Source organism: Aethalodelphis obliquidens, unplaced genomic scaffold (genome assembly GCF_003676395.1).
Source record: "Aethalodelphis obliquidens isolate GAN/ISIS:26980383/991018 unplaced genomic scaffold, ASM367639v1 scaffold49, whole genome shotgun sequence".
NCBI classification, from domain to species: Eukaryota; Metazoa; Chordata; class Mammalia; order Artiodactyla; family Delphinidae; genus Aethalodelphis; species Aethalodelphis obliquidens.
The window spans coordinates 10,718,047-10,743,957 of record NW_020837993.1 but is presented as its reverse complement, the minus strand read 5'-3'; the positions used below and the strand labels follow the sequence as shown (position 1 = coordinate 10,743,957).

At 44.8% G+C, this 25,911-nt stretch overlaps 1 protein-coding gene across 6 annotated transcripts in view; it reads left to right on the top strand.

Annotated features, from left to right (window-relative positions):
* The window catches only part of IGF1R (insulin like growth factor 1 receptor), a 307,791-nt gene that overhangs the window by 31,143 nt on the left and 250,737 nt on the right, over positions 1 to 25,911 (top strand). For 3 of the 6 annotated variants that reach the window (XM_027083184.1, XM_027083183.1, XM_027083189.1), the window contains exon 2: positions 17,145 to 17,189. The exons of the other annotated variants lie outside the window; for them this stretch is intronic. In XM_027083184.1, coding sequence (XP_026938985.1) covers positions 17,145 to 17,189 — 45 coding nt within the window. The remainder of the gene's footprint in view (positions 1 to 17,144; positions 17,190 to 25,911) is intronic. 6 annotated transcript variants of the gene reach the window in all.

The window sequence follows — 25,911 nt, the reverse complement described above, 5'->3', positions numbered from 1 at the left end:
TTGGATGTGTTGACAGCCTCAAAAAAGTCACAACTTAAGGGCTTCCCTGGTGGCGCAGTGGTTGAGAGTCCGCCTGCCGATGCAGGGGACATGGGTTTGTGCCCCGGTCCGGGAAGATCCCACATGCCGCGGAGCGGCTGGGCCCGTGAGCCATGGCCGCTGAGCCTGTGTGACCAGAGCCTGTGCTCCGCAACGGGAGAGGCCACAACAGTGAGAGGCCCGTGTACGGCAAAAAAGAAAAAAAAAGGTCACAACTTAAAAGAAAACAAAAAAAGTTCAGGACTTCCCTCGTGGTGCATTGGTTAAGAATCTGCCTGCCAATGCAGGGGACACGGGTTTGAGCCCTGGTCCGGGAAGATCCCACATGCTGCGGAGCAACAAAGCCTGTGCGCCGCAACTACTGGGCTTATGCTTTAGAGCCTGCGAGCCACAACTACTGAGCCTGCGTGCCACAACTACTGAAGCCCACGCACCTAGAGCCTGCGCTCTGTGACAAGAGAAGCCACCGCAATGAGAAGCCCACCCACCACAGCTAGAGAAAGGCCATGCGCAGCAATGCAGACCCAACACAGCCAAAAATAAATAAATTTATATATTAAAAAAACAAAGAACCAAAGTTTTAAAAAAAAAAGTTCAAATTTGAAAAAAATGTAAGGGAATGATCTCCTAGGGAGACAGCCTCTGCCTAAAAAATGAAAGCTTTAAAGACATAAATTCTGTGTTATAAACAACTTGTAATTTTGATCGTTTTCAGTTGTGGCTCCAACAACCTCTGTGATAGATCTTAAATATGTTTATCACAGCTGGAAAAATGTTTTATTGTCATCTTTGTTTATCATAATATGCCACCTATCTGGTTGTGTCTTACTGTAGCTCTGCTCCTTTGTTTTATGTTTTTTAATAGAAGGGGTGCAGATGAATGTAAACGATACCTAAGAATTGAAACAGGAAAAAAAGAAACACAATGTATTCATCCAAAGCTCTTTCCAGGTTATAGCTAGACGTCAGCTGGCAGCCTCCAAGCTGTGGTTTATTGAATAATACTTAATACTTAGCACAGTCCTCAGTGAAGATCTTTTTATGGCCTTTTCTGAATGTTTTTACAAACATAACTAAAGCTTATTCAGATGAGGGCAGGGAGCTTTCTTTATTTTCCTTTTTAATAGGAGCAAGTTTGGCCATTGGGATGCTACCGTTTAGTAAATAGAAGGAGAATTGCAGTTGGAGGAGCCCCTCCGTGTGCTGAGAGCGTGCGTGGGCTTTGGTAAATCTGGGCTTTCATTCCACCATTTAGTGACTTATTTGGGGCAAATTATGTAGTGCCCCCCACCCCCACCCCCCCGAGCTTCTAGATGTTTGGGAAACCCTGTGAAGAGTTAGGTCCCACAGTATGCATTCCACATATACATTTTTTCTTCCTCTTCTTTCCTGCATGATTTTTCATAGCCTTGATTTTAGCCCTGCCACTCTGCAGATAACTGGGTGCCATTTGTTAACATAATTTGAAAATTGCAAATTCATTTTAATAATATCTTAGGTCAAGCGTAAAGAGGAAAGTCAGTTTTATGGCCCCAAATCGTACTAGAAAGCTAAATAGAAACCAGTTTTAGATTATTTTAGTTTATCTGTTTCTTTGCCATTCCACCTGATGTATACTGGAGGATCGAATTTCACTAGATTGAAAATCTGAAGATTGATTGGCTCCTAGCATTTCAGGATTCCATTTAACTTTTAAGCAGGAACTCTTGGCTTTTAAGAATGATGCTGTGTTTGAATTCATGGTTAACCTCACCATGATTTCCGGGAAGTGAATGGAAACTTGGCTGGCAGGCACGTGAGCCCAGCAATGGTGCATGGTGGTCTTTAGACCACCGGGAATTGGCCCTGTGGGTCCTTGCTGAGGCTGCAACTTAAAAGGTCACAGACCCCCAACTTCCTCCTTGAGCTGATTAGTGCAGGGGGTTAAAGAGAACCCAGACCCTTGCTCCTCTGGGGTTTTCCATGCTTGGCTTCCTGCTGGACTCTCCTTCCAGATACCCTCCTGGGCCTCTCCTCCTCTGACCTGCTCTGTGCCTGCCCTTCGGCATCTTCCCAGTGGCCAGGCACAACCTCTTTCCTGGGCCTCCAGGAGCAGCCTTGTCTGGCTCGAACAGTGTCTGTATTTGCAGACTGTCTGCCCGGAGTCTCTCTAAAAATGCCTTTTGAGAGCTGGGCCCCCAGGTGGTGCCTCCAGAAGACTGGAAGATGAGAGAAGACTGTGCAAGAGACCAGTGTGCTCCTGGTGTGCAAATCTGTTTAGGGCTGGCAGTGGGTCCCAATGGTCAGCAGCTACCCTCTCTTGCACCCCTTGCAGCCTGATCACCAAACCTTGGGGTTGCAGCCTTTTTGCATGGTGGGGCAGCTACCGGTGTCTAAAACTATTGGGTTGGCCAAAAAGTGCCTTCGGTTTTTAAGTAAAAATAGAAGACACATTTCTCATTTTCACCAAGAACTTTATTGAACAACGTATTCACCCTTTTGTTCCATTACCTTCTGCCATTTTTCAGGCAATTTCATAATTCCATCTTCCCAAAACTTTTTATCTTTTTGAGCAAAAAACTGTTCTGGGTGCCTTTTACAGTCTTCTAGGGAATTGAAATTTTTTCCATTAAGAGAATTTTAGACCTAAATAAATGGAAATCGGAAGGTGCAATGTCTGGTGAGTATGACGGATGAATCAGAACTTCCTAGCCAAACTGTAGCAGTTTTTGCCTGGTCATCAAAGAAACATGCAGTCTTGCATTATTCTTATGGAAGTTTTTGCATTTTCTGTTGACTAATTCTGGATGCCTTTCATCGAGTGCTGCTTTCAGTTGGCCTAATTGGGGGCAGTACTTGTTGGAATTAATCATTTGGTTTTCCAGAAGGAGCTCACAATGGAGGACTCCCTTCCAATCCCACCATATCCACAACATCTCTTTCTTTGGATGAAGACCGGCCTTTGATGTGGTTGGTGGTGGTTCATTTCGCTTGCTTCGTGATCTCTTCCGTTCCACATTGTTGTACAGTATCCACTTTTCGTCACCTGTCACAATTTGTTTTAAAAACGGAACAATTTCAATTACATTTAAGTAGAGAATCCCATGCGGAAATACGGTTAGGAAGGTTTTTTTTCGCTTATGTGGAACCCAAACATCAAAGCGATTAACATAACCAGGCTGGTGCAAATGATTTTCAATGCTTGATTTGGATATTTTGAGTATATTGGCTATCTCCTGCGTGGTGTAATGTTGATGGTTCTCAATTAATGTCTTGATTTGATCGCTATCCACTTCAACTGGTCTGCCTGACTGTGGAGCAGTGTCCAGCGAGAAATCTCTGGCATGAAACTTCGCAAACCACTTTTGACACGTTCGATCAGTCACAGCACCTTCCCCATACACTGCACAAGTCTTTTCTTGCATTTTGGTTGAGATTTTACCTTTCTTGAAATAATAAAGCATAATATGCCGAAAATGTTGCTTTTTTCCTTCCATCTTCATTATTAAAACGGCTACACAAAAATTCACCGATTTTGATGTCTTTTTTCAAAATGCACGCTAATATGACAGCTGTCATATACAATCTAACAAAATTGTTTTGAATGAAGTTAAAGACAGCTAAGTGCTACTAGAGCCGTCTTACGAAAAAAACCAAACGAACCTTTTGGCCAACACAATAGTTTGAACTTTACTTAGAGCAGTGTCAGGAGCAATTGACGGCACTTTTTTTTTCTAATTTTAATTGTATACAAAACACAAAATTACCTACACATAACATAAAATTTATGATCTTAACCATTTTAAAGCATACATTTCATTGACATTAAATATATTCACATTGTTCTGGAACCATCACCACCATCCATCTCCAGAGCTTTTCATCTTCCCACACTGAAACTCTGTACTCATTGAACACTAACTCCCCATTTCTGCCTCCCCTCAGCCCCTGGTAAATACCATTCTACTTTCTGTCTCTAAGAACATGACTGCTCTCAGGAACCTCATATAAGTAGGATCAAACACTGTCCTTTTGTGGCTGGCTTATTCACTTAGCATAAATGTTTTCAAGGTTGATTCACGTTGTAGCGTGTATCAGAATTTCTAAAGTCAGAAAAATATTCCATTATATGTATATGACATATTTTGTTTATCATCACAATGGATACTGGGGTTGCTTCTACCTTTGGGCTATTGTGAATAATGCTGCTATGAACATGGGTTTATAAATATCTCTTGGAGACCCTGCTTTCAATTCTTTTGGGTGTACACCCAGAGCTGGAATTGCTGGATCATATGGTAATTCCGTGATTAATTTTTGAGGAACCACAGTACTGCTTCTATAAAGGCTGCATCATTTTATATTCCCACCAGCAGTGCACAAGGGTTCCAGTTTCTCAGCATCCTTGTCAACATTTTTTTTTTTTTTGCGGTATGCGGGCCTCTCACTGCTGTGGCCTCTCCCGTTGCGGAGCACAGGCTCCGGACGTACAGGCTCAGCGGCCATGGCTCATGGGCCCAGCCGCTCTGCGGCATGTGGGATCTTCCCGGACCAGGGCACGAACCCGTGTCCCCTGCATTGGCAGGCGGATTCTCAACCACTGCGCCACCAGGGAAGCCCAACGTTTGTTATTTTGTTTACTTACTTGTTTATTGGTTGGTAGTAGCCGTCCTAATGGGTATGAGGTGCTATCTTATTGTGGATTTGATTGAGGACACTTTAAAGTTTTAGCAAAGTTTGGTGAAGTATTTGGACTTTTTATGGACACACACGGACTTAAACATGACGGTTTGGGTAGGAGGAGAGGGGAGAGAGTGTGTGAACCACAGTTAGCAGCTGATTTTGTACTTGTTATTCATTTGCCCGGTGTTTACTGAGACCTGCTCTTCCTTAGACTTGGGCTGGGTGGGCCCTTGTGAAAGACAGAGAATAAATACAGTCTTTGCCGCCCAGGAGCTCATAGTCCAGTAGCAAGTGAGCACCTGAACCCACAGGTTTAGGGAGATGAGTGCTGCCAGTGTCCCACGGCTGAGCAGAGAGGGAAGGGTCAAGTTGGCACCAAGGTGAGTGTCGAAGGTTGGTGTCGAGAAGATGAGTGTTTTGTTAGAAGGAGCTTCTGGGAAACCTGTGTACCTGATGTGCTGGAGTTTGGGAACCCAGGGTGGCTCCATGTATTGTCCTTGGAGGGGGAGTCCAGGAGCTGAGGCTGGAGGTATTAGCATGGTCAGATCACAGCCCTCACAGGCTATTCTAAGGAGGTTGGGTTTTATCTGGAAGGCACAGGGAGCCTTTGAAGGACTTGAAATAGAAGAATGGGCACCATCAGATTTGCGTTTTAGGAAGACCGCTGTGGTAGCAGGATAGGGGGTGCGTTGTAGATGGTTAGGCCGGGGACCCAGCCCCCAGACAGGTGCTGTGTTGTCATCAGGGAAGAGGTGGCAGCAGCAGCAGCCAGGACTTGGCATCGATGCCATTGGGCTCCAAAGCTGTCATTGTGTAATGGTTAAATTCGGACAAAGAAATAAAGCTCTTAACAGTTATAGCTGCAGAACTCTGTCTCATTTTGCCTTCACATTTTGGCTTTGCTCTCTCTGGCTTCATGGGGAAGATGGAAGCTACTCATCTCTCAGCTGGAGTTAAAGTTCCTCATGATCCCTGGCCCTGGTTTGGTGATGCGACTTGAGCGTATGTGGATGTGGACGGCACAATGGGCTCACCTGGAGATGTTTGCTTGTGGAGCCGCAGCAGGTACCATGTGCTCTGTGGTTCCAGCATGAAACAGGGGCTGCTGGACAGGGCGTAGGGTCCCACTGGTTGAGGGCTCTGCGTGCCTGCTTGGTATTTAGAGGAGGACGAGGAGGCTGCCGGCTGGGCTGCCAGTGTGTTCTCTGGTGATCTAAACGTGGATTCTTGTTTCGTGAGCAGAGTGCAGGGTTTGGATTGTGACTCCAGCCCTGGCCTGAGTTCATAGTGAGCAGCTGTGCAGAGCTCTCACTCTGGCTTACTACGCAGATTGTTACCTGGGGGTGTTATGACGCTACTATTTCACGTATGTACCATTGTGTGGAATTGGCACATATGGGGATGACTTTATAACCCTTTTTTTGGGTGGGGGGGCAAGGCTTACCTCTGCTGGGTGTGCTGCATGTTCTCTAGAAACATCTCTGCTTGGCAGCATGCGATGAGGGCTTCATTCTACCCTGCCACCAGCTAGTGGGGGAATTTTGAGAAAGTCATCTAATCTCTCTAGACCTTGGTTTATTCATCTGTGAAGTCGTTTATAGATGCTTAAGGCTCAAGAGTACTTGGTTAGTTATCTGTGACTCAGGAGGCCCGAAGATGAGGTTCAGAGCTCTTTTTGAAATTGCATGCAAGCTCTGTAGTTTTTTGGAGAAAAGGCTCCGGTTTATATCAGACTTTCTGAGACCCAGGTACTAAAAAAGAAACCATGATTAATCTCAGAGGCTCCCTTTTAGCCCTCGTGCTTCCATGCATCAGCATCTGCATTTGGACGGTTCCTCCATGGCCTGGCCTTTCCTTCCTCCTCCCCTCCTCTGTGTGGTGGGTGTGACTTTGCCTTGCCCAGTTGTCAGTGTCAAGTAAGCAGAACCTCAGCCAGTGTTAGCAAAATTAAATCACTCCAAAAAAAAAATCAATGTTAGTGAAATTAAGCCACTTGATCTTAAAAGCAACTTGGAATAACAATTTTTCATCTTTATTGCATTATTCCCCCCGTCTAGATATCTTACAGTTCTTTCTGTTCGTTTGCTTTTGAGTCCTTTCAAGGAGCAGCAGCTTTGGATAGTTGCAGTAGGTATTTGGATACTCCAGTTGGGGACCCAGTGTTCTGTCCTAGGTTGATTAATCAGAAGGTATTAATCTAAAATATTAGAAATTATTTACTCAGGAGGAGACCTTGCATAGTTTAAAGGTGATTCAGAAGGCAGGTTAAGGTCTTGCCATACTTTCCTGCTGTTAACGGGTATCAGTTACCATGTTCTCCTAGCTCTGCCAGGATGCTCCAGGGAGAGCAGTGTCCATCCTCATGGACCCTGTTGGACAGAGAGATTCTGTTACCAGCGGTCCAGCTTACGGGTGAGTGAGGGCTGAGGGCCACGGCCAGGGTGCTCCTTGATTATGCTCTCCCCCAACACCTCCCACAACCTCTAGGCTGTGGGCAGAGGAGTGGGCGTGTCTGGCCCTAGATCAGAATCACAAAATGTTTGTCGGTTCCTTTGGGTGTGGTTTGGGGCCAAGGAGATGGAGCAAGTACGGAATGAACTGCGAGGATTTATCGTCATTTTGATGATGATGATTATTAAAAAATATGTGCTTCTGGTAAAACACTTAAACAGAAGGTAAGGAGCAAAAACGCTGAGCTCTCCTGTCTCCACTCTTCTCAGGCTCTTCCTTCTTCCATCCTACTTCCCAAAGGTAAGCTTCACAGATACTCACTACATGCAGCGAACATGTCGTGTCCTGGGCGTTTTTAAAACATAAATGTGCAATTTGTGGTTTTTCAAGGTAATGTATCTTGGATAGCTTCCTGTAGCAGAGAGATCTATCTACTTTGTTTTTAAAATGGTTTTGCATGTACATGTAATATATGAATGTGTGCTCCTTGTAAAAATTAAAACAGCCCAGAGTCACAGAGTAGAGGTGATAGCTTTCTCTCTCCTCTCCCTGGTATCTCTGAATCCACTCCCCCTGCCCCTAGAAGTAACCACTGCTAACAACTCCGTATGTCTCTTCCAGGCATTCTCTCCTGTGTGTTTATACACCTGTCGGCAGGTGAGGAGGGAAGCAGCCACAGAGCAATACCGATAGTTTAACAACAACAACAAAAAACGTAAATACGATCCCTATTGTCATGAGTGTCATCCTCCCTCTCTCTGTCACTGTCTGTCTCTTTTTTAAGTGAGCCTGTTCTGTTAGAATAGTTTTAGGTTACACAGAAGTTGCTGTGACAGTACAGAGTCCATATATACCCCTTAACAGCTTCCCCTGGTAACATCCTACGTTGCCATGGTGTGTGTGCCACAACTGGGGAACCAGCATTAGCACATCACTATTCATTAATGAAACTCAACACTTTTTAAAGATTTCACCAGTTTTTGCCCCGTGTGCCTTTTCTGTCCCAGGATCCCAGGCAGGATCCCACGTTCATTCATTTAGTTGTTGTGTGTCTGTCACCTCCTCTGGTCTGTAACAGTTTCTCAGACGTTCCTTGTTCTTGGTGGCTGTGACAGTTTTGAGGAACACTGGTCAGGTTTTATGCAGAGTGTCCCTCAATTTGGGTTCATCTGACGGTTCTCCTGTGGTTAGACTGGGATCCTGGGTTTGGGCGGTGGGGGAGACCCCAGAGGTGAATTGCCCTCTGTCAGTGTATCCAGGGAACCACACTATGAACATGACCTACCCCCCAGTGATGTTAATCTTGACTGCTTGGTTGAGGTGGTGTTTATTGGACTTCTCTACTGTAAACGGGTTTAAAAAATCAGCAACATATTGATACTCTCTGTTCTTTTTAATTGCTCTGTATTGATCATTGTAAGGAGACCTTGCAGTTTCTTTAAAAGATGGACATTTAGGTTGTTTCCTGGTTTTTGACTCTATAAATAAGATTCCAGGGAATGCTTTCACGTTTATCTCTCTGCCCCACCTTATGTGAGGGGTGGGTCCCCGGAAAAGGAGTTACTGGGTCAACGAGTTTCAGGCATTTGAATGTTTGGCTGGATGTTGCCCTCCAAAATGGCTACATGCTTGCATTCCTACCAAAAGTAGGAGAGCCTCTGTGCCCCTGTTCTCACTCATGCTTGGTGTTAGGAGATTTATACTTTTTGCTATTCTGATAAGATAAAATGTTTTAGTTCTCATTTGTCTAATCATGATGCCCTGGAAGTCTTGCTGTAGATGGATGACCACGAATCCTGGACTGTCGAGGAGCATTTGAGAAACCAAGCTCTGCTAGAAATATAAACAAAATAGAGATCTCTTCTGCAGAGCCTTTATCTGAAATCTTTCCCACAGGCCCCAGCATTTAAAAGTGGAAAGCACTCAAGATGTGTTACACCAAGTTTGTTGTTTTCCATCTGATACATCTGCGAGAGCTGCTGCCTGATGGTGTGTGCGTGTTTTGATGGGAAGAAGTACATCTTGTCTCGAGCACCAGGGGACCCGGGGTGAGGGAGGCCTGGTGGATGCAGGAGTGCTCAAGCAGTGGGAGGACCCTGGATCCTCGGTCTTCAGGGTCATTACATTTTGCCCAGGCTTTGGCCCAGGTTCCTTTGACCTGTGTCTCCTCTCTCAGGGCATTGACCCTGGAGCACGTAGGCGCAGTGGTGTTCCCTAACCCTGGGGCCCGGTGGACCAGCAGGCCTGGTCCCATGCGAACACCCTGTTCTTACTGCCCCCCCCTAATTGCTGCCCACCAGCTCCAGCCACAGTGCTGTGACTGGGAGGCATGTTAAGCCTCAGAGGCTGGGTCTGGGCTGAGCAGAATGCAGTGGGCACGGGGGTGGGGATGGCCACGGGCAGATGCTGACCCTGCCTGTGAGTGGTGCCACCCGCACGTGGGGAGACAGGATTTGCCGACTGTGGGGACTTGAGACGTTGGCCTAGCCTTTTTTTCCTTTGCAGATCAACTTCACTTCAATCCCATACTCGTAGCTTGATTCTGTGCAGCCCCTGAGCGTGGCTGCTGTCCAGCTGGCTCTCCCTCCAGCCGTGTGACGCGGGGAACACGGCTGCAGAGGACTCCCCCTCCCAGGGGTTTGTTTGTCCCCTGAGAGAGGGTCATCTGTTTTCCATGTTTCCCTGCTGTCCAGGGTAGAATTCTTAAAGGCGGCATAGTACATTATCCTAAAGAGGAGACATGGGAGAAAGTTTGGACTCTCTCAGAGCGCCTAAGGTGGGACCACCCAGCAGCACCTGTCTCATTTCTGGTTTCCATTTAGAAACATGTCCATTATCCAGTACCAAGGAGCACTCGAAGGAATCCCATTGCACTTAATTGCCATACTTTTATGTCTCCAGGTTTTGTTTTTGTTTTAAAGCATAATTATTCTTGTCTATACCATGCTGCTGACTTTTAAGCAAACTAACAGTACAGGCTGGGTAAGGATGCAGGGAGACTGAATTGGAGGGTTGTTCGAGGGGTTACCCACTGCATCGTTTGTTCACGTCCACCCATTCCATGGTAGGCTCTTTAATCCTCTGTGACAGCCTAGCAAGTGGGCATGCCTGTCACCCCTAAACCAATGAGAAGGAGCCTTGGGAGGCTCCAGGCTCCCAGCTGTGCTGCTGGGTGGCTTTGTGAATATCTGCCACTTTCCTGGAGTGAGGGGTGGTGGCAGCGTGGCGTTCCCCCCTTCCCCTGGGACCTCAGTGTGCAGTGCTCCCCTGTCCCCAGCACCCCTGAGCCCACTCACCTGAAGGGCATGGGTGAGAGGGATGCAGATGCTGTGGCTGCATTTGGCCCCTTGCACCTCACTAAGTAGTTTGCTTTAAAGGCAAGTGTCGCTCAGTTTCTCAGAGTTCTCCAGGAACTTGAGAATTATATTGTTATAAACCTGAACTTGTAAAGAAAAAAAAAAGGAGCTTCTCAACTGCTGTGAAAGAGCATATAGATTTTTTGATTGGGTGGTAACTCTCTTAACATTAGGGTTTCTTGGTGTGATCTGAATTTCATCACCAAATAAAGACTGTGTGCGCTAAGGTTGAGGGGGCCGACTTCTCTGTGACTTGCAGAGGAAAGTTTGACCCGTTTCTGAGTAGAATTGTTTTAAAGAACAACGGATACGTGGAGGGAAATTTGTTTGAGAACTGAGATAAAAGTGGGTATGTGATTTCATGGGAACACAGGGGGTGATGAGTGGCAGTTGTCTGATGGAGTTGAAATCCTGCGTTCCGAATCTGTGAGCTCCACCTATGTCCTCCAAGGAAAACTTTGCCTGTGCAGGAAGAGTTCTCGGAGTTCGACGAAAGTGTATTTTCTCTCTTTATTTTTTCGCCATGGTTTGTGAACAAAAACAAGAATTTGACGTTCTGCAGTGGAATTAACTTGTGGCAGCAGTATATGCTTTTCCGTGGGATAAGAGGTCAGAAACGATAGCAGTTTCCCCCCAAGGCAGGGTTTTCATCCCTTTACACGTGGGTTGAGGTATCTGTAAGGCTCTTATGTGAGGGGTCGGGGCTTTGGGGTTGACAGAGGTGTCCACCCTCTGAGCTTGGTCAGATGGCTCTCGAGGTGCATAGGCTGTAGAAGGGCCTCTCTTCTGGTCTCAGGTTCCGGGCAGTAGCATCCTTGCCAGCCTTGCAGTATCACTAAAAAGGAATTTTCTGCTCAGAATCATGTGAGGGAATCCATATGTAAGCCCCAGCTCTGGCCCCTATAGTGACGAACCGATCCCAGGTGGGTCATTTGTTGGTCAGTGTCCTCGGCTGTAAACAGGGCAGATATCACCCCCACAGAGTTACTAGCAGTCGGTGAAATCAAGCTTATAAAATCTCTGAAATGTGCAGGTCCACAGAAATCTTTATCACCTCTTTAGGCAGCCCATTCTGACTTCAGATAAATCCTATTGTGTGTTCTTATATGGAACCCAAAGCCTTTGCCCTGTGTTGATTCTACATTCTGTGTTCCCGTTCCCCATCAGCTTCACATAGAACCCAGCCAGCCCTCCTTCCTGTGGACCTGCGAATGCTCGTTTTCTGCAGCTGTTACCTATGAGATGGATTTCAGGTCCCTCTTCCTCCTGGCTGTCACTTGGATCCTCTCCCATTTTCTCTCTTCTCTTCTAAAGTGTGGAGACAGAAACCTAGTTTTGGGGACCTCTCCTCTCCTCTTACTTTACAAAGCCTCCCCGAGTATAGTCTAAGGCTGGCTGACTTTTTTTTTGGCAGCCAAAACGCCCCATCGTCACATACAGAAATTGTATCCAGTTAAATCTCCTAAGTCTTTTTCACACCTCCTACATTTGTGCATTTCTTTTTTTGCATCCAAGTGTCCAAATAACATTATTTCCTCTATTGCAATTCCAATCTGTTGATCTTTTTATCTCATGACTCTGTCATCCAATGTATTTGCCATCTCTCCAAGAAACTTGTCATCCTTGAATTTGATAAACATTTTATCTGTGCCATCGTTCAAGTAATTGATAAAGATGTGGAAACATACAGAAAGAGCCTCGTGGCCTTCCACTAGAGACCTTCTTTGTGCCATTCATGAGTCAGCGCATCGGAGGGTGAATTGTGCATTTACGAAGCTATTCAAATGTAGTTCGTATTGTTTCACCTTGTTGACGAGGGTATGATGAAATTTTAACACGGCACTGTAGATGAAGTCTTGTGCCCCCGAAGTCTACCAATTTAAAAAGTCCTCAGGCCAAGAAGGAAAAATAAATCCAAATTTCCAAGTCATTGTGGTTTATGATGGTTTATGGTTTATGATCCATGGCTTCACTTTGCAGCAGTGTTTTTCTTCTGTTTCTGCCTTTGGTTGATAATACGAGAGTACAGGGAGGGAATGTTACTATGGTGGCTTGGGTGTTGGGCTGTTATCTGGAGCAGAGTGGGATTGAACTGCTTGGGAGAAAGGCATTTAACTGATCTTTTGGGGAGCCAAGGTCTGGGAGGGCACTGGTTTAGGATGTCCACTCCTGGCAGGATGCAGGGAGTGTCTTCCTGGAGGCTGCTGGCTAGGCAGCCATGGCATGGATAGAGATATTTTGAATGCAGAGCGTACCAGGCCTCGGTAAAGTTGCAGCATCGCTCAGTGAAGGAGTCAAGGATGCGATTGGCCTCCAGTTGCTTGGATAAGCACACAGTGGAAGAAATACCTGTCCCTTGGAGAGGAGGTGAATCTGGAGGTGTTAGAGCAGCATAATAAATGCCGAAGCTGTAGTAAATACAAAGGCCTTGGCAAAAGTGGGAGTGAGGACTTAAGGGCAGGAGCTGCGGCAAGGGGACAGGCTGGAGCGTGACGGAATTTTCTCGTGCTCACCTCACCACATTTTACAAGGCAAGAGCTGCGTGGAGGTACGGCTGTATCTGGCTATAGGAAATGACCTGGGAACAGCAAAAGTTAGAAAATTGATAAACTAGTGTGAGAATTCTGCCCTTGAATCACATCTGACGGAGAGGTCAGCCACAGTCTAGTTGGCAGGGGTGGGGCCTTGCAAGTGGGTTTTTTAGCTTCTTCCCACTTCGTATAGAGGTGTCTGCAGGTGCCCACCTGTCTGACCACTTAATACCTGCCTTGTGTGCTCAGAGCCCATTTTCATGGAGAGTCTGTGCAGGACTCTTATGAGGCCCCTGATTTGTGCCCTGAGGTCTCTGGTTGTACTGGGTGCAGCCCCCCCTGTTATGCCTGGCCTGGCAGCTTATTTCTAAATGCCCCACCCATCTGTGGCAGAGCTGCTTTTCTTCCCACTGGGTTCTCTTTGGTCATGGGTGGTGGATGGGCTGTGTGGCCTGCCTTTAGCTGTTCATTTACACTTGTGTGACCCATGAGGGGCAGAATAAAAACAGTGAAAATTCTCCCCTATGCTTTTAAAAAATTGTGCTTTTAAAAAATTTAATATGTGTACACATATTAAAAAATATGTGTACAAATACACATAGCATAGAATTTACCATCTTAACTGTTTTTAAGTGTACAGTCATGTTAGGGTTGTACAACCAATCTCCAGAACTTTCTTCATCTTGAAAAGCTGAACCTGTACTCATTAAACAACTCTCCATTCCCCCCTACCCCCACCATTCTATTTTTTGCCTCTTTGAACTTGACTAGTGTATGTGGTGGGATCATACAGTATTTGTTCTTTTGTGATTGGCTAATTTCCACTCGGCATCATGCCCTTAGGGTTCATCCATGTTGTAGCAGGTGTCAGAATTTTCTTTCTTTTTAAGACTGAATGCTGTTTCATTGTATGGACAGACCACATTTTATTTATCCATCCATCTGTTAATGGACACTTGGGTTGCTTCCACCTTTTGGCTGTTGGGAACAATGCTGCTATGGACATGGGCATATAATCCTCTATACTTTGGTTTGGTTACTGACCACTGCCAGAATGACCATTCCCAAACTCCATATTTTTATGATATGCCCAGACCCCTCAGTGGTTACACTTTTCCATTGCCTTATGAGTGCTGGGACGCTGGCTCCCGCTGGGGTTTCCCTTGGCTGCTTTAGTGCCTTCTGTTCCAGGCTTCCCTTTGCCCCCCTGCTCTCCCTCAGACCTCTCCCTCCCCTTTCTCCTCTGTTTAGATCTCTGCTGCCCCTGCCCCCCCCCACCCCCTCCCCGGCCCTGGGCCCAGCTCCATGTGGTCCCTGCTGAAGTCAACAGGTGGACCACACTTCTTTCTTGGAGCCCCTGCTGTGTGTAGCTTGCGGTGAGCGCTTGCTTGCTTTTAATGGGATAACTCCCTCTCTGGGCATCTGAGCTGGGTGTCCTGTTACGTTTTGTGTGATGGTTCTCTGTAGCAGGTATGTGTTGGCTCCTTGGGCATCCACGGGGTGTTAACGTTTGTCTGAGTGTGCATCCAGCCCGCGGTGCTGGCTGTGTGAGGGTCACTGCAGGCGAGCCCTGGGCTCTGCCCTGGGGGGCACGGAGTGTGTGGTTTTAGAGCCCATCAGGACTGGCTGCTCTGTGAAGGCAGGAGTGTGTTGGTTTTGTTCACTGCCGACTTCCCAGAACCTGGAAAGTACACGTTAGCACTTGGGAGGTGTTTTATAAGTATTTGTTGGAAGAATGAATACATCTAGTCCCGTACCCTCATCTGAATCAGGAGGAAACCGAGGCACGGCAGTGAAGGACCAATCTCAGGCCAAGTGGTGGAGATGGAACCAAGAGTTATCTGGTCCCTGAAGACCGACCTGGTGCCCCTCCCCTCCATCAAAGGCCCCCAATCATATTCAAAGCCTCAGCCATTCAAGGGCCTGACCTTTAACACCACATCCATGAAGAATCGCCTCAAAGTACAGGGGGGAACAGATACGTGGGGTTTCCGCACTGATTATCAGCTTGTTTAGATAATTGGCTAATTGAAAGAGTACAGGTCACTCAAGGGAACTGGAGCATCGTAGAGCCAAGTAAAATACTTTTTAAATGAGTATGTGAATTCTAAGTGCAATGATACGTGTTCTACAAAAGCCAGTGAGATAGAATGGGGGCCACAGGGGCGACTTTTATTTTAGAAGACTTGCCTGTTTCTGAGTAGAAAATCCAAAATCATAAGGAAGAGGGAAGAGAAGGCAGACGAAACACATTTTCCAGGTCAGGCTGCAGCAGGTCTGCTTGCCTCTCTTTGATCCTACTGTATACCTCCCGCAGGGCCTGAGCCCCATAGCGCCATCCACTGGCTGCACGGATTCAGGGTTCGGAGGCTGACGCGCTCTCACACCTGCACTGTGGTGTGCCTGGTTAGCGGTGAGGCTCCCACAGGGCCCGTGGGGGCCTGAGCAGGTGGCTATAACCAAGGGAGTCTAGTCCCCGTGTGCTGCTTCATCAAAAAGGCAACCAGCCGTCAGAACTGGAAATAAGTAGAAAGGATGGGAGGCTTTCATAAAGGTGCTTTTGAAATACAGAGACTTAGAAAGAATATTGGGCTTTCGATATTTTAAGATCAGAAAGGGATTTGGAGTAACCGTCAGAGCAGGCAAAGTTGTTTTTAATGAAGACCCAGGAAAACAGTTGGTGCGCCTCCGTTGAAACAAATACAGCTTCCTTCTTTACCAATCTGTCTGGCCCCAGATGCTGTATGTGATGGGGACGCTGGGGCTTGTGTTCCCTACAGCCTTTGAATTAATTCCCGGTAAGTTTCCATTTCTTCATTGGCAGGCAGGATGTAAACATCTCACTTGTCTTTGTAAGTTCTGTGCCACATTGTAGCACTCTGTTTTCAAGTTCAGAGCCTTCAGGACTACATATTATATGTGCATGGGTTTTTAGGTTGTGTATAGTAGACATGGCTCTTATTTGGGGCAGTGAACTTGTTCACTACACATTGAAAATTACACTTGATTTTTAATTTCTGTCCCCACAGTCACCTGTGTAATGCAATCCCTTACATTCTTAAGATGGCCTTTAGTTACTTAATGTGTCAGGTGGCCGGACTGCAGTCTGTGTAAAATATAAATGTACATACACAACGTAAATACATCCTCATTGATACAGAAAGATAAAAAGGCTTAACATGAATTGTGTCTGTTTACATTTACACAGAAAATTCTACTTTAACAAACTTGGGAGTATCAGTAGTGTTTGTTATCACAACATTGTCTTTTTTTCCCCATCTCTGATTTTTTTTTTTTTTTTTTTTTGCGGTATGAGGGCCTCTCACTGTTGTGGCCTCTCCCGTTGTGGAGCACAGGCTCCAGATGTGCAGGCTCAGCGGCCATGGCTCATGGGCCTAGCCGCTCTGCGGCATGTGGGATCTTCCCGGACCGGGGCATGAACCTGTGTCCCCTGCATCGGCAGGCAGACTCTCAACCACTGCGCCACCAGGGAAGCCCCATCTCTGACTTTTTGGTTAGTTGTAGTCTACAGAGGAGAAGCTGGTAGAAAGAAACCCATGCCCTGCCTTCCCTGAGTACAATAGAGGGTGTGCTGAAACCTTTACTCAGGGAAGGGGCTGCAGACTGAACAGCCACGGGTGGACTGGGGGGCACTAGGGACACTCCAACTCCACCACCTTTTCCTTCTGCTTTGCTGTGCTTCCTACATTGTGTCTGTGGGATGCTTGGGGATTTTCTGGTGAAGATCACATTAAGAACTACAGGTGCACAGGCTTTTCCTGCATCACATAGCAAATGCAGTGGGCAGGGAGGGTAGTGACAGGTAAGGGGGGGGGTTAAAGTATTATTTTCTGGGGCAGTGGTTCTCAAAGGGTGGTACCCAGGCCAGCAGGATCAGCATCACCCAGGCACTTACTAGAAATGCAAGTCCTCAGGCCCCTGTGTTCTGTGTTTTACCAAGCCCTCCAGGTGGTTCTGATGCATGCTCACGATTTTGAAGACTGTCCTTCAACCTGCAAAATGAAATTGACCTACTGAGCACTTGTCTCAGTCTGCTTTCTAGCATCTGCCCTGCTGTTACCCTTGTTCTTTCCCTGTCACACAGGCTGTACCCCTGGGGTTCCCCTGAACTGCCACCAGCCACCTCCAGGTATGTGCCCCCCTTCCCCGCTCCCTGCCTGCCTTTCTGGCAAGACCCTGCTCATCTTTCAGGTCATCCTCCGGGATCCCTTCCTCTGAGAAGGCTTCCTGATCTCCCCAGAGGTGGGGTGTCATGAGCCCCCTTCTTTGCGGTTCCTGAGCCCTGTTCATTGACTATTAAAACTTCTGTTCTACTTTCCACTGGCTTGAGAGGTGGTTGCTATGTTTCCTTGCACAAAACTCAGCTATACATGAATCCTCTCCTAATCTCTTGAATCTGTTTGGCTTTCATAGAGTGATAGCGTCTAGAGGGAGTTTTGCAGTACTAAGTGATTGGTTCCAAAGAGTTAATTTTAAGGGAAATAAGGAACGCTTATCCTGGGCCGATGGCCAAGACATCGGTTTTGTTATGTCGTGTTTTACCACCAGAACCAGAGATGACAACTGGTTCACGAATATGTTTTTCTTCCATTATTTGCCTGTAGACCTGCAGGAAAGTGATGCTAATTATGCTTCCCGATGTCTTTTATTTCCAAGTACAGCGAAGACTGTCCCATGTCCCATATTTTTAAAGAAGAGTTGATCAAAGTGGAGAACATTTTAATTAGATAACTACCTCTGCTATTCTTTAATGGAATTGGTGTCAGAAGGCTAACCCACAGTTTTGCTCATTTCCCCCCTTTTTTATATATTAGTAATATTTAGATGGGGACAACACTATGGATGAATGTTTTTATTAATGTTTAATTTATGTAGTAATATTGCCTCAAGCCTATTACCGTCGATAGGAACACAAAAGCCCTTATCTGATTCTGTGACAGCCTCTGTGTGGTAGGTATGAACAGCCCATTTTGCAGGTGTGGAAAATGAGGCTTAGAGACGGGAGGGATGTGAACCGTTGAGGTCAGGAGCCAGGCAATAGCACTCCAGCGCTTGGACCTGAGTCACCCCATTTTTCTTTTTCTAGGATCCAAGATTGTGTTTAATATTGAGCATATGATAGAGTTGTAATTGAATTTCTTGTATATTTGCTCTTCCAAATACTTAGATACACAGCTTTTGGGGGGCTTCTCAATAAATGCTTTTCATTAGCCCTTCTTATATTAGCAGTTCTTAGGGATTTATTTTCCAAAGATGTGTAGTTTGTTTATGCCATTCACTCAAGTCCCTAGAGCAGAAATTCTGCCTTTTTGATGTTTTAAAAATACCTAGGAATTTGGGGGGAATAGTATTTCTTTCAATGGAAAGACTATTTAAAATGGTCTTTGGGGGGAAGTGCCTTCTACCCCACCCCCTTGCCGGCCCAGGCCCCCATCCTTACCTTCCAGCTGTGCTCTTTCCCTCTGCTTCCTGCTTGCCTTCAATTCCATGAGCTTCGATGATTATTTCTTTACAGGCCAGCCTGCGATCTCACATGCCAGTGCCTTTTCTAAGGTTTGCGAGTTCTTTGGCTCTCTGTTGCTTTGAAAAGGGAGAAGCGGTGTTTTACAATTTCCTTTTAATCACCAATGAGTAGTAGCAAGGGTATGCCTTTCCTTCCTACACTGTGTGGAATACTCACTCCCTCAAAGCTTGTATTATTTCGCGGCATAAATGAAGCATCCTGTATTCTCTTTCCTGTTTGTGGCTTGTGCCTTCCGAGCACTGTGCTTTCATTAATGGTCCAACTGGGTTTTCCTTCTTCAGTTCCTATCACAAAACACCCCAAAGACTGACAGTGTCACTGATGGAATCCAAAATGGCTGGCGGTCGGGTCCTGCCTTGCACTTTGTGGCTTCGGCTTGTCTTTTCTTCAGGAATAAGTGGGTAGTTTCTTCCTACTTTTCTTCTATAAATGGGGAAAAAGTGTCCAGTGTGGAGGCACCTCTTTTGTTTGAAGAAGCTGTTGGTTCTGGCCCTGTAGTGTGGCCTCTGTGAATGGAATGGTCTATACTGGCTATGGAGGGGAGCCAGGAGGCAGAGTAAAAGGGATTCTTCCCTAGTGTCTGTTTTGGTGGCCATAGAAAACTTAAGCAAACTTTAGTTTTGTGTCTTTATGCTCTTTCCCTGGGTACTGAATTTTCTGGTCTATTGGAGAGGATAGCAAACATTTATTGATGCTAACACTTGCTAGTATCATCAATATATGAATATCAATATGAATACAACAATAATAGATTGCATCCAGGTACTCCTCTATAAAAACTTCTGTTTACTATTTAGGAGGAAACTAATATACTTAATTTACAATAGCATGGAAGGAATATGAATGTTTAGACTGGGCATAGGAAGGAATAAATAGTACAAAAGAAAAAAAAAGACTTTCTCATTGAGTCATTGGCCTGAAGCTGGGTCGTATGTCTTGATTTGGAGAGTCCTCTGGGGGCAGATACCTGATGGAGACCTTGTTCTCTCCATTTCACCTCAGGAAAGGGGAGCAGGAGTGGGAAGCAGGATACAAGGCTTCCTCGGCCCCAGTCGGGCAGCACATCTTTCCTGCAGCTGCCGTGTGCCCGACGTTAGGCCCGGGAGAAAAAGCAGTAAACAAACAGGGCAGAGCCTGTGCTTTCAGTGGGGGTAATAGACACTGATCGCTCAGCTAAACACATCCGTTCAGGTATTGACATTTTTCAGACATGAAAAGTGCTCTGAAATCGATGAAATGGAGAAATGAGGGAGGGAGAGGCAGTAGAGGAGTGCTGGTGAAGCTAGGGTGTTTGGGCAAAGCTCTGAGGAGGTGACATTTGAATGCAGAGCCTCATGATGGGAATGAGGCAGACATGTGACAGGAGGTGGACCCCAGACAGCAGGGCATGAAGGAAGGCGCTTGGGGGCCTAAGTGCACTGAGTGAGAACATACTAGAGAAGAGGTAGAAGGAGGCCTGGGTGGTGCGGGCTGGATAGCGGGCTGTCGCTGTTGTCCAGGCTGGAGATGACGGTGGCTCAGGTCAGAGTGAGAGCGGTGGACGGAGACAGGTGGATGTGGAGAAAGGCACTTGCTGTGCGTGTGTGTTAATGATGTGTGGACTGTGCACAGCTGCTGTTTCAGGCGCTGGAGATAGAATTGTGAGCTAAATAGAAAATCACTTCCTGTCCCCCTGGAGCTGATGTCGCAGTGGGAGTGGTCAGCGTGAGAAGAAAGGCCAGGGCTTGATCCTGAGGAGGGTGGACACGCCCTGGGGGGGGGAGTGGATGGCGTGGTCGAAGAGCTGTGGTGGGAAGAACATCTGAGATTCCCACAGGCTTGGGAGCTGGAGCCAGGAGGACCGTTTTTCTTAGTTTTACTGAGATGATATTGACATTAAAATATGACATAAACATAAGTTTAAGGTGTATGGTGTGGTGATTAGTTACATGGCAAAATGATCACCAACATAAGGTCAGTTAACACCTCCATCCCCTCACAAAAATACGATTTCTGCACATCTGTGGTTTTAACGCTTAAGATCTACTCTCTTAACAGCTTTCAAGTATATAATTCAGTATTGTTCATTATGGTCACCAAGCTGTGTATTCGCTCCTCCAGTCCTATTGGGGAGTTTATACCCTTGGACCAACATCTCCCCTGGCCCCTGGCAACCACCATTCTAGTCTATTTCTATGGGTTTGGCTTTTTTAGATTCCACATATAAGTGAGAACATAGTGTTTGCCTTTCTCTGTTTGACATTTCAATAAGCATGAGGCCCAAGAGGATGTGTGGCTGCACTGGATACCATGTGGTATGGGGGGGAGAGGAGAATCAGGAATGACTCCTTGGTTTTTGATATGAGCAGTTCAGGGAATGGGAGTGTCAGTGACCAAATATGGAAGCTTGGGAGGCGGACTGAGGTGGGGGTGGGGGACATGAGTTATTAGATTCCTAAGTGGAGCCATGGAGTAGGCAGGTGGATTTTCAACTGCAGAGCTCAGAGCTCCGGGACCATGACACGCCACTGAGAATGAACCAGTGTAGGGGCGGCACACGAAGCCTGTTGCCCATGTGAAATGACAGAGGCTGACATTTTAGAGGTCAGGTTGAAGAGGAAGGGTGGACAGTGGGTATGTGGGATCAGAGGGGCCTAGAGAAGGAGGCGAGGCCAGAAGACTCTGAAGAGGTCAAGTAAGATGAGGACTGGAACTGTCCTTGTTTTTCTTTTTTTTTTTTTTTAACATCATTATCGGAGTATAATTGCTTTACAATGGTGTGCTAGTTTCTGCTGTACCACAAAGTGAATCAGCTATACATAAACATAAATCCCCATATCTCCTCCCTCTTGCGTCTTCCTTCCACCCTCGCTATCCCACCCCTCTAGATGGACACAAAGCACCGAGCAGATCTCCCTGTGCTATGCGGCTGCTTCCTACTAGCTATCTGTTTTACATTTGGTAGTGTACATATGTCCATGCCACTATCTACCTTCGTCCCATCTTACCCTTCCCCCTCCCGTGTCCTCAAGTCCATTCTCTACGCCTGCCTCTTTATTCCTGTCCTGCCCATAGGTTCTTCAGAACCTTTTTTTTTTTTTTTTTTAGATTCCATATATATGTGTTAGCATACGGTATTTGTTTTTCTCTTTCTGACTACTTCACTCTGTATGACAGTCTCTAGGTCCATCCACTTGACTACAAATAATTCAGTTTCGTTTCTTTTTATGGCTGAGTAATATTCCATTGTATATATGTGCCCCATCTTCTTTATCCATTCATCTGTTGATGGACCCTTAGGTTGCTTCCATGTCCTGGCTATTGTAAATAGAGCTGCAGTGAACATTGTGATACATGATTCTTTTTGAATTATGGTTTTCTCAGGGTATATGCCCAGTAGTGGGATCGCTGGGTCGTATGGTAGTTCTATTTTTAGTTTTTAAAGGAACCTCCATACTGTTCTCCATAGTGACGGTATCAATTTATATTCCCACCAACAGTGCAAGAGGGTTCCCTTTTCTCCGCACCCTTTCAGCATTTATTGTTTGTAGACTTTTTTTTTTTTTTTTTTTGCAGAACGCGGGCCTTTCACTGTTGTGGCCTCTCCTGCTGCGGAGCACAGGCTCTGGACGCGCAGGCTCAGCGGCCGTGGCTCATGGGCCTAGCCGCTCCGTGGCATGTGGGATCTTCCCGGACCGGGGCACGAACCCATGTCCCCTGCATCGGCAGGCGGACTCTCAACCACTGTGCCAGGGAAGCCCTGTTTGTAGACTTTTTGATGATGGCCATTCTGACAGGTGTGAGGTGATACCTCATTGTAGATTTGATTTGCATTTCTCTAATGATTAGTGATATTGAGCATCCTTTCATGTGTTTGTTGGCAGTCTGTATACCTTCTTTGGAGAAATGTCTAGATCTTCTGCCCATTTTTGGATTGGGTTGTTTGTTTTTTTGGTATTGTGCTGCATGAGCTGCCTATATATTTTGGAGATTAATCCTTTGTCAGTTGCTTCGTTTGCAAATATTTTCTCCCATTCTAAAGATTGTCTTTTCGTATTGTTTATGGTTTCCTTTGCTGTGCAAAAGCTTTGAAGTTTCATTAAGTCCCATTTGTTTATTTTTGTTTTTATTTCCATTTTTCTAGGAGGTGGGTTAAAAAGGATCTTGCTGTGATGTGTGTCATAGAGTGTTCTGCCTATGTTTTCCTCTAAGAGTTTTATAGTGTCTGGCCTTACGTTTAGGTCTTTAATCCATTTTGAGTTTATTTTTGTGTATGGTGTTAGGAAGTGTTCTAATTTCATTCTTTTACATGTAGCTGTCCAGTTTTCCCAACACCACTTATTGAAGAGGCTGTCTTTTCTCCATTGTATACTCTTGCCTCCTTTATCAAATATAAGGTGACCATATGTGCATAGGTTTATCTCTGGGCTTTCTATCCTGTTCCATTGATCTCTGTTTCTGTTTTTGTGCCAGTACCATACTGTCTTGATTACTGTAGCTTTGTATTATAGTCTGAAGTCAGGGAGCCTGATTCATCCAGCTCCGTTTTTCGTTCTCAAGATTGCTTTGGCTATTGGGGTCTTTTGTGTTTCCATACAAATTGTGCAATTTTTTGTTCTAGTTCTGTGAAAAATGCCATTGGTAGTTTGATAGGGATTGCATTGAATCTATAGATTGCTTTGGTTAGTATAGTCATTTTCACAATGTTGATTCTTCCAATCCAAGAACATGGTATATCTCTCCATCTGTTTGTATCATCTTTAATTTCTTTCATCAGTGTCATAATTTTCTGCATACAGGTCTTTTCTCTCCTTAGGTAGGTTAATCCTAGGTATTTTATTCTTTTTGTTGCAATGGTAAATGGGAGTGTTTCCTTAATTTCTCTTTCACATTTTTCATCATTAGTGTATAGGAATGCAAGAGATTTCTGTGCATTAATTTTATATCCTGCTACTTTACCAAATTCATTGATTAGCTCTAATAGTTTTCTGGTAGCATCTTTGGGATTCTGTATGTATAGTATCATGTCATCTGCGAACAGTGAGTTTTACTTCTTCTTTTCCATTTGGTTTCCTTTTATTTCTTTTTCTTCTCTGTTTGCTGTAGCTAAAACTTCCAAAACTGTGTTGAATAATGGTGGTGAGAGTGGGCAACTTTGTCTTGTTCCTGATCTTAAAGGAAATGGTTTCAGTTTTTCATCATTGAGAACCATGTTGGCTGTGGGTTTGTCATGTATGGCCTTTATTATGTTGAGGTAGTTTCCCTCTATGCCTACTTTTCTGCAGAGTTTTTATCATAAATGGGTGTTGAATTTTGTCGAAAGCTTTTTCCGCATCTCTTGAGATGATCATATAGTTTTTCTCCTTCAATTTGTTAATATGGTTTATCACATTGATTGATTTGCATATATTGAAGAATCCTTGCATTCCTGGGATTAACCCCACTTGATCGTGGTGTATGATCCTTTTAATGTGCTGCTGGTTTCTGTTTGCTAGTATTTTGTTTAGGGTTTTTGCATCTGTGCTCATCAGTGATATTGGCCTGTAGTTTTCTTTTTTTGTGACATCTTTGTCTGGTTTTGGTATCGGGTGATGGTGGCCTCATAGAATGAGTTTGGAGTGTTCCTCCCTCTGCTATATTTTGGAAGAGTTTGAGAAGGATAGGTGGTTAGCTCTCCTCTAAATGTTTCATAGAATTCTCCTGTGAAGCCATCTGGTCCTGGGTTTTGTTTGTTGGAAGATTTTTAATCACAGTTTCAATTTCAGTGCTTGTGATTGGTCTGTGTATATTTTCTATTTTTTCCTGCTTCAGTCTCCGAAGGTTGAGCTTTTGTACGAATTTGTCCATTTCTTCCAGGTTGTCCATTTTATTGGCATAGAGTTGCTTGTAGTAGTCTCTCATGATCCTTTGTATTTGTGCAGTATCAGTTGTTACTTCTCCTTTTTCATTTCTAATTCTATTGATGTGAGTCTTCTCCCTTTTTTTCTGATGAGTCTGGCTAGTGGTTTATCAATTTTGTTTATTATCTCAAAGAACCAGCTTTTAGTTTTGTTGATCTTAGCTACTCTTTCCTTCATTTCTTTTTCATTTGTTTCTGATCTGATCTTTATGATTTCTTTCCTTCTGCTAACTCTGGGGTTTTTTTGTTCTTCTTTCTCTAATTGCTTTAGGTGTAAGGTTAGGTTGTTTATTTGAGATGTTTCTTCTTTCTTGAGGTAGGATTGTATTGCTATAAACTTTGCTCTTAGAAATGCTTTTGCTGCATCCCATAGGTTTTGAGTCACCATGTTTTCATTGTCACTTGTTTTAGGTATTTTTTAATTTCATCTTTGATTTTTTCAGTGATCTCTTGGTTACTAAGTAGTGTATTGTTTAGCCTCCATGTGTTTGTGTTTTTTACAGATTTTTTTCTGTCTCATAGTGTTGTGGTCAGAAAAGATACTTGATAAGATTTCAATTTTTTAAAATTTACCAAGGCTTGATTTGTGACCCAAGATGTGATCTATCCTGGAGAATGTTCCATGAGCACTTGAGAAGAAAGTGTATTCTGTTGTTTTTGGCTGGAATGTCCTACAAATATCAATTAAGTCCATCTTGTTTAATGTATCATTTAAAGCTTGTATTTCCTTATTTATTCTCATTTTGGATGATCTGTCCATTGGTGAAAGTGTGGTGTTAAAGTTCCCTATTATGATTTTGTTACTGTCAATATCCCCTTTTATGGTGTTAGCATTTTCCTTTTGTATTGAGGTGCTCCTATGTTCGGTGCATAAATATTTACAATTGTTATGTCTTCTTCTTGGATTGATCCCTTGATCACTATGTAGTGTCCTTCTTTGTCTCTTGTAATAGTCTTTATTTTAAAGTCTATTTTGTCTGATATGAGAATTGCTACTCCAGCTTTCTTTTGATTTCCATTTGCATGGAATATCTTTTTCCATCCCCTCACTTTCAGTTTGTATGTGTCCCTAGGTCTGAAGTGGGTGTCTTGTAGACAGCGTATATACAGGTCTTGTTTTTGTATCCATTCAGCCAGTCTTTGTCTTTTGGTTGGAGCATTTAATCCATTTACATTTAAGGTAGGTATCGATATGTATGTTCCTGTTACCATATTCTTAATTGTTTTGGATTTGTTATTGTAGGTCTTTTCCTTCTCCTGTGTTTCCTGCCTAGAGAACTTCCTTTAGGATGTTCTGTAAAGCTGGTTTGGTGGTGCTGAATTCTCGTAGCTTTTGCTTCTCTGTAAAGGTTTTAATTTCTCTGTCGAATCTGAATGAGATCCTTGCTGGGTAGAGTAATGTTGGTTGTAGGTTTTACCCTTTCATCACTTTAAATATGTCCTGCCACT